The sequence below is a fragment of the Sander lucioperca genome, chromosome 13 (genome assembly GCF_008315115.2).
Source record: "Sander lucioperca isolate FBNREF2018 chromosome 13, SLUC_FBN_1.2, whole genome shotgun sequence".
Lineage (NCBI taxonomy): Eukaryota > Metazoa > Chordata > Actinopteri > Perciformes > Percidae > Sander > Sander lucioperca.
Genome location: NC_050185.1, coordinates 36958554 through 36967914, shown reverse-complemented (window position 1 = coordinate 36967914; position 9361 = coordinate 36958554). Strand labels below are relative to the sequence as shown.

The 9361-nt window shown below is 42.8% G+C and overlaps 1 protein-coding gene across 1 annotated transcript in view; it reads left to right on the top strand.

Annotated features, from left to right (window-relative positions):
- The first annotated feature begins 2942 nt into the window (after positions 1-2942).
- LOC116036424 (bromodomain-containing protein DDB_G0280777-like) overlaps positions 2943-9361 on the top strand; it is a 1700590-nt gene continuing 1694171 nt past the window's right edge. The window contains exons 1-3 of the mRNA XM_036008807.1: positions 2943-3068; positions 7829-7952; positions 8371-8424. Coding sequence (XP_035864700.1) covers positions 2943-3068; positions 7829-7952; positions 8371-8424 — 304 coding nt within the window. The remainder of the gene's footprint in view (positions 3069-7828; positions 7953-8370; positions 8425-9361) is intronic.

The following is a 9361-nucleotide window of genomic DNA, read 5'->3' as shown; positions in this document are numbered from 1 at the left end:
ATTGTCCCCAAAAACTCTGCTCCATGTTTCTTGCTCATATCTAGAGTCCTGTTTGAACAACTGGACATCCAGATTATCAGCTGCTCCCACCAACAGGTTCTCACACTCATCTCGTAAAATATGGACGCTTGGTCAGGTGCCTTTGTCGTTCTTATTGACGCTAAAAGTCTCCTTTAGCGCTTTAAGTAAACGTGCTTGGTCGGGACTATTGCCGTCCCTTTTGACGCAGTTATGTTAAGGAAAAGGTTGTGGGTGGGCGTACGGTTCTGTGACACGCGGGAGGAAAATAAAAAGCGACTATAGCGTGACAAGCGGGATGCAAACCCTGCTCTCCTGGGTGAAAATCCTGTGTTTGTTTGACCCATCCACCCCCCCAACCAACCTCCATACGCGGAAATTCGCCCTTACATACTACTCGCTAAATCCTATCTAACTGCTGCTCTCCCCAGTGCGTTACACAAACACGCTGAAAGACGCCTTTTTTGTCACATCAGACGCTGACAGCCACTGTCCAAACGTCCTTATTTTACGAGTTCGGAATGAGAACGGGTTGCTCCCACACATGGCAGGTCCACTGTTTCTCCAAGTCTCGCTTCAATATATCCCCGATCTATTGAAGTAAAAACAGTAATATTGGTGTTGTTCTCATGCGTCACGTTGCCCTCAGTCCAACACTCCTCTTGGTACAGGCCGGAGTCTGAATGGGTCAGGTTGAGGATGGTGTAAGAAGAAGTATCCACCGTGGTGTGAAGTTGTTGTTTCAGGTCTTCAGGTACTGAGGAGCTGTTGGACCAGAGGTCAGAGGTGTTCCACAGGACCAGCTTCTCCTCACCAACAGATCTGGAGCTCAGGCAGGAGTTGGTGTTCTCAGGGAGGTTGAAGGTGTAAGAGTCTCCTTCCTTTTGGATGATGATCTGTTCTCCTGCATGGATGTTGTTGATGAGAGCAAACAGCAGGAAGGAGAGCTCTGTGACTGCAGCCATTCTGCTCCGAGGTCGACAGACACTGACACCACTCAGCTCATATACTCTCTACACCAACCCTCATCAGCAGCTGCTCTTTATCTGGTACACACATGACTTCTTTATCTCATCATCAGAGGAAACTTTGCATCAGCTCTCTATCCAGTAATCAATGTCCTTTACATGACTCTAAAACCACAGAGGCTGACGTGTCTTCATACACACATTATTCAGAGAGGAGAAGAAACAACCAGAGATAAGAGAGGGTGTGTGTGGGTAGGTGTATGTGCAGTTGAGGCATTTGATCATTTCCTTTTGATAATGTCAAGCAAACAGATGAAGAGATCTGCCCCAAATAATACCATGACAAGCTGCCAGAAGTTCTGATGTTATAGGATCAGTAAACTGAAAGACTCGCTCACTTCTCTTTCAGATAAAGTGAAAAAGAAGAACCCGTGCAGGGTTTCCTCCACCTACCAGATCTTTTTATTCCCCTTAAACAACCAACACAAGTCCAGAATAGAGTCCAGATCGGATTCTGTCTGAGCCCGGCCCGCGTCCGACAGAGCTGTGACCAAGCTCGGCCCGAGCCCGACAGTCATTAAGATATTTGTGTCCGAGCCCGACCCGAGCCTGACAGTTAAAATCTCATTTTTTTCTCAGACTAATGACACATGTATGTTTGTTTGTGTGAAAGCTTTTATTAAGCAACTGTAGGAAGGCATTCAGAAATGTCAACAGATGAGCGCATCGCACACATGGAGCAACAAGCACTAATAATAAGCTAATAAGCTGTTTAATTTAAAATGTTCAATGTGTTAACCTTTCCTGATTGCTTCGTTTCCGACATAAACTTCAACTTATTCCACCAACTCTGCTCCGGTCGCATCTACACGTCTGCTTCCTCTTTCTCTATCTCTCTTCTGCCCACTTTACACACACACACTGAGCTCTCTTAAAGGAGCCGCAGCACCATTTTACAACAAATGCCTTATCGCGCTGATGTGACCGAGCCCGACCCGAACCCGACCATAATTTCTAAATATCCGTCTGAACCCAGCCCGGCCCGTCAGGTACCGTCGGGACCCATCGGGACCCGTCGGGCTCGGTTCGGGTATCCATGCCTTAGTCCAGAAACATTAACATTTACCTTTTAGAATAAAAGGAAAAGGAAGTCAGATTCAAGAGTTTTCAGCAAAACCAGATTTTATTAAAAATGTAAAACATTCTCTCCACTGCCGCCTCGAGAGCCAGATATTCTGATACACAGAGAGAAGAAGGGGTTAACATGTAGTCTGAGTATCTTTAATATAACTGGGGTGTGTGATCGACAGGATTGAGATAAAAGTCAAGAAACTACTTCATTCTCTTACTATCTGTCTCCTAGTGAGGATCAGAAAGGGTTTGGACCATTGATCAGGGGGTTTGGGAACAGTCTGGCTCTGGGTCAGGGGTCAGGCTGCCTCTCCTCATCACTGCTGTCATAAAGGGTCCTTTAGGAGACAGGAAGTGTGCTGTTACCTGTACAGGTGAGCCAGCAGCCTTCTAAAAAACATGAAATAAGTTCCTTTATTGAGAGAACACAGCTCAAATAATCTGCAGGTTTTAAGTTCAATTCATCGAGATGAATACAGAAAGAACATTTAAATGAATTATATTAACTAAACTATCTACTTTCTCTTAATGTGACTTTATTATGTTTATATATGTGATATTAAATGTGACAACATCATCTTACTGCAGAGATGTCAGCGTAGAAACACCAAAGATTTCATGTTTGTGTCCATATAAAATAACAGATGCCGATTGTCGAGCCACATTGGCCGATAACCTTCCAATACGATGGTTTTGTTGTTTTACAGTATCGGTCCCTTTGACTGCTTTGTAGTGGATCAGAATGTAAAGTTTGGGGGGGCATGTTGAACTGTGCATGCTACAGTAGTTACCTGCTCAAAAGGAAAGCTAAAAAGTTGGTTGATAATGGTGAAACGTGATGAGAAGGCTCCCTCCGTTCCTCCCCTGGCCTCGGAGGAGCTACTGCTGCTGGAGCTGCTTCTCCGTCTGCTTCCACAGCTGAAGCTGCAGATCACGCATCAAACATCCAGGGTGCATATGGACAGTTGGCTGAAACTCTGGGCTTCCTGGAGGGTCAACATTACCACACAGTGAGACAGCTACAGGACAGATAAGTGAGTAATAAAAAGGTAAGACAAGATATTTACAACTAAAACACACTCACACACTCACATTATGCATCTGTGTGTACCTTTGTATTTGAACTTTTGTACAAATAAGAATTGAAACTAATATTAATATAAAGGGATAGTAATGGCGCTGATAAGCTGTCTCAACAACTCTCTCTGCAGCTGCAGGCTCTCTGCATTATAATATAATAACCAGCTGAAAACTCAGGTTCCACTTCCTCTGAAACGTGCTGTATCATGAGCTGCTGTAACAAACACACAAAGACAACTTATTCAAACTAAAATCATGGGAACATCTGCAACAAAACACCCTAAAGTTTGATGTTATTCACACACATGCTGCTAAATACATTTTACAGTTCAACACATGTACTTTAGTCTCAAACATGAGTCAACTGCTGTCCTCTCAGGACCAGGATGGGAAGTAGTGTGTGTAGAAACACACACGACTTTTGCTTTTTGATTCCTCAGTATAATATTACATCCCACAAGTATTACACACACACACACACACACACACACACACACACACACACACACACACACACACACACACACACACACACACACACACACACACTTTAGATGTCAGCGGCAGTAGTTATAGAATGCACTTAACATGGCCACCATGGGCGTGGCCGGAAGTGGGTGTGACCGGAAGTGGGTGTGGCCGGATTGGGAAAGTATGAAACCGGAATCGGAAATTATGAAACCGGAAGCGGTCCTCCCTACTATGATCTAAATCACAGGGTGTTGGTGGTTAAACTAGTCTAGTGGGTTGGTATCATGATTTGAATGGTATTAAAAAACTAGTTAAAGTATGTGTTTTCAAACTCTAAGACAGTGGGTCACCCCTCAGACAAAGTGACATCAGTGCAAAGTTTTTGGGAGTCCTAGCATTAGTTTTCAACCATCTGAGCTATTATAGCCTAATAATAATGTTGTTTGATGTAACTTTAGACCAAATACATGAAAAAAGGTCTGTCCCCTTTTTTAGTTTCTGACTCTGTGAAAAATGGGGAGAAACAGTTCTGTAGGAGCCAAAAAGTTCCACTTCCGGCCACGCCCACAGCGGCCATGTTAAGTGCATTCTATAACTACTAGCGGCCCCTTTTCAAAATTGCTGCGGTGAATTTTTAAAGATAAGCTACAGCATAATTTAAACAAATTGAACTGTACATTGGACAGATCAACTCTAGTGATTCACGAAGAAATAAAAAACAATTCTCTTGAGAGGAAACCAGCAGAAAACGGATTAAATTCAAAATCTGATTCTCTTTCATTCTAGTCTATATTCACAACACACACAGACACACACACACACACACACACACACACACACACACACACACACAGAAGGACAGAGCAGAAGTGTGGAAGTCAAGGCTCTAGGTAAAATGTTACGATGAATGGTATTCCATGCAGTACTTTTACAGTTTACCTCCTGACACCTGAAGAGAGGCTGTTCATGTCCTGGAAGAAGTTAAGGAGAAAAGTTACACTTTAGTTCACATTAAGATGACTACAAGTCCAAATAGACTGTTTGGAAGTTTCAGCTCTGTCCTGCAGTTGCAGAGCAGTTGCCACGCCCCCTTTTCTTTGCCACTCATTTCCCCATGTAGTTCACTGCACCTCCAACTAATTAGCCTCAATCAGCCACAGACTTTATTAGACAGCACCTGTGCCCAGCCCCTTTCCTTTGTTCAAGCCACATGGAGGAATCCTTGTGTGTTGCTGGAAATGCCTTGTGTGTGTTATTAAGCTATGTAAGTTTCATACATTTTTACTTTGATGAAATGTTGCTAATTTAATTATGATAAGGCGGGCGCTAATCTTGCATTCCTTTCAGTTTGTCTGCTGTTTAAAGGTGCTGTTATATTGAACAGTTGAACTTGGTTTACATTCCTCATTAGAATCACTGGTGTAAGAATATTGCATTTGATTAATTATATACATTATAAAGTGACAAAAAATAGCCGGTGCAACACAGACGTCTTCTTACTTGATAGTTTTATTACTTAAGGTGCAAAACAATGACTAACGTTTCGATGTAGAGTTACATCTTCATCAGAGTCCATCAGAGAGAAGATGTAACTCTACATCGAAACGTTAGACAGACACAATAACAAAGAAAAATAAATCCAAGTTTGAAGAATACAGAAGCTACACTTTCTGTGGTACGAGGAAGAAGTGTCACATTACATCAGATCAGAGGTTCCCATCTTTTGTTCTTCATACTGACATTTCACATCATGTGAAATACAATACAATTGATTTGTGTTACACACCTTTACAGTTTTCTTTTACCTTAGGCTACTACATAAAGCTTAAACAGGTTGACGCTCTGGGATGGAACTGATTTGGCAACACGTTCTCACACCCATCTGGTAAAATATGGACACTTGGTCAGGTGCCCTTGTTATTCTTATTGACGCTAAAAGTCTCCTTTAGCGCTTTAAGTAAACGCGCTTGGTCGGGACTATTGCCGTCCCTTTAGCGCTATAAGTAAACATGCTTGGTTGGGACTATTGCCGTCCCTTTAGCGCAGTTATGTTACGGAAAAGGTCGTGGGTGGGCTTACTGTTCCATGACACACGGGAACTACGGGATGGTTGTGTTTAGGAAAGAGTCGTGGGTGGGCGTATGGTTCTGTTACACACGGGAAGAACGGGACAGTTGAGTTTAGGAAAGGGTCATGGGTGGGTGTACGGTTCTGTGACACGCGGGAGGAAAGAAAAAAATGACGCACCCAACCCCAGCGGTTCCTCCCACAGGTGGTGGGCCCATGGGTTGGAGAGATGGATGCCACGTAGCTTTTTCGGGCTGTGCCCGGCCGGGCTCCGTGGCAAACCCGGCCACCAGATGCTCGCTGACGAGCCCTCCATCTGGGCCTGGCTCCAGACGGGGGCCCCGGGCTTCCTCGGGGCAGGGTCACTCCATCTCTTTCTCTTTTTTTCATGGGGTTTTTGAACCATTCTTTGTCTGGCCCCTCACCTGAGACCACTTTGCCTTGGGAGACCCTACCAGGAGCACAAAGCTCCAGACAACGCAGCCCTCAGGTTCATAGGGATACACAAACCTCTCCACCATGATAAGGTGATGGTTCCTGGAGAGGCTTTTAAAAGCCCTTACATACTACTCTCTAAATCCTATCTAACTGCTGCTCTCCCCCTTGCGTTACACAATGAATGAGAACGGGTTGGATTTGGCGTCACTTAAAAAATATACGTTGAACTGACATTTTGCACAAGAATAGTTTAGTTGGTTTAGGAAAAGATCGTGGGTGGGGTTACGAAAATGTAAGTTTTCATTGACACACGAGACAAGAACCATGCAAGGATATCGGTCATTTCCCCCCGCCCCTCTAATACACAGCAGCGTTCTCCATCCTCATATCTAAACCAGAGAAGGTAACGGTGGCGGTTTTAAATGCGTGGTTAATGTTGTGAAGTGGTCCCAGTTTGGTTAGGTTTAGACACCAGAACTACTGAGGTAAGTTGATAAAAAGATGGAGGTTTGGGTTCAAATCAGACGTGACTTCACTTCCTGAAGGTTACCATGTTACGCAGAACGTGACGTTAAAAAAATATTTCCTTTTCTTTTCAAACAGGACATGAACCCCGGTCTCCTGAGTGAAAGTCCTGTTTGTTTGACCCATCCCCCCCGCCTCCAAACATACCTCCTTACCCGGACACTTTGCGATGGTAAGCTTGTTACCTGTGACAATATATGCTAAACTTAAAGTCTCTTTCACATTAGCAAGTGACTGACCTATCTGGGTGTGTTTTGAGATGCCTGATGAAGTTCCACGTTGTTGATCCGGCATGATTTATCTTGGTGCCACACACCTTGCATGTAGCTGTTCTCTTACTGCCACTCTTTACAAAGTTATTGAAAGCAAAGCTAATCACAAAAGGTACAACTCCGGGAGGACTTGGTGTCACCATCGTCAATGCATTTTTTTGATATGTGAGGCGCGCACATAAGGCATAGCGCATGCGTTACATTGCACATTATGGCAAAGGTCAGGGGACATGCAGCTCGTCATACGTTTCCCCAACGTATATGTGCCAATAAAAGAAAATAGAAATACATGAATACATTTAGATTTAAAAAGCAATAATTGCATGAAAACAGGTTGTTGACGAAGCTTGAGTCGGAGTCAAGTCTGAAGTCTTTTGGGCTGAGTCACAAGTCAAGTCTGAAGTCAATGTTTGTGCGACTCGAGTCCGAGTCTCAGACTCGAGTCCCCATCTCTGCCACCCATAGAGCTGCAAAGTAGCAGAGAAAAACACTCAAAAGTGACACACAGCAGGCCCAGCTCTAGCAGGAGGGTCATCACAGGCACAAAAACATGGGGAAATAAAGTTTGAAAAATAAAGAAGTTACCCTTTAAAAATGTATTCATATGGTTCATATGTTCTGCTGTACAGGGAAGTAAGTGTAACAATACAATAAACTGGTTCCCATCTTTGTTCTTCATACTGACGTTTCACCCTACATCATGCAAAGCGATTGATCTGTGTTCACACACCTTTTGTTGTTGCTGTAGACTTCTACATAAAGCACACACAGGTTTACAGACGGCACAGTTCATCAGTAAGCTTCCAGTGCGAGAATGAAGATCTCTGAGTTTTATGCTGTTCCTGCTGCTCGGCTCAGTCCCCCCAAGTGAAAGTACCGATTTATCAGAAGACTTTTCCTCAAGACATCTACGCTGCGCTGAGAGAGATGACCGCCTCGTTGGTTCAACTGAAGGCTGACATGAGATTCCTGCAGACTCAAGGTACAGTAATGAACTGTTTTACATCGTGTCATAGCAGTTCAGAGATATCCAAAAGGAGAGAAATAAGTATTTTCCTATGAAGTGGAGCAAAGTAGGGCTGCACATAGCTACCGATAATTTTTATGGTGGATTAATCTGTGGGTTATTTCTCGTTTGTTCAACTGAAGGTGGACAAGACGTTGCAAAGACAGACTTCACCTACAGTAGTGAAGTCATCTCTAGAAACCACTGTTTTACACCGTGTCATAGCAGAAATATATTCAAATGCTCAAACTGATTAATCAATTATTAGAATAGTTGGAGATTTATGTAATAGTTGATGACTAATACACTAATCTTTTCCATCTAGGAAAATTTCCAAAGAACCTCAAGCTGCAGTGAAAAGAAGCTGACACAGTTTTGTCTCTGCATTTTGCAGAACCAGCAGCACAGCAGAAGACTGAAGTGGACAAGCTGAAGCAACAACAGCTAGGTATTGTTCTCTGATCATTTGTCTTGCTGCCAGCTGCTTCTGCTGCTCAGAGATTTACAGCGAGACATTTCATTTTTACTAAATTCAATAATGGTGGCCAAAGACTTTAAACTTCTGGTAAATTTAGACAAAATCTACATACAAAAATAGACAAAGTTTAATAAAATTAATGTTTTCTTTCCATGCATCTAACCCTAACCCTGAATGAATGGTGGCACTGAAGGACAAATCACATTTCACAAATGTTGTGTTTTGTCCTTAAGGGCCTTCATAGCAAGAAGACATTTTAGGGAAGATAAAAAGTACAAAAACTATAAACTGAAAAATGTTTCTGGCTGTAGTGTCTCCTCTTAATTTAAATGTTAACAACCCCTGCTGCTTTCAGCTTCTGTAATGATGAAATACTTTTAACTATCAAACTCCATTAGAGAGCATTTTAATAAGGGCCCGAGCGCCAACAGCGGCGAAGGCATCAGACCTGATGAAAACTTTTATAAGGTGGACATGACGTTGTTGCAAAGAGACTCAACCTACAGTAGTGAAATCATCTCTAGTAACCACTGCTGATTTACACTGTGTCATAGCATAAATGTATTCAAATGCTCAAACTGATTAATCGATTATCATAATAGTTTATTTAGTAGTTGATGACTAATACACAAATCTTTGCAAGTCTAGGAAAATGTCCAAAGAAACTCAAGCTGCAGTGAAAAGAAGCTGACAAAGAAACTGTTTCTGTTTTTGCAGAACAAGCAGCACAGCAGAAGACTGAAGTGGAAGTGAAATTCTCTGATCATTTTTCTTGCTGTCGGCTGCTTCTGCTGCTGAGAGATTTACAGCGAGACATTTAATTTTTACAAAATAAAATCATGGTGGCCAAACACTTTCAAATTCTGGGAAATCGACACACGAAAATAGACAAAGTTTAATAAAATAA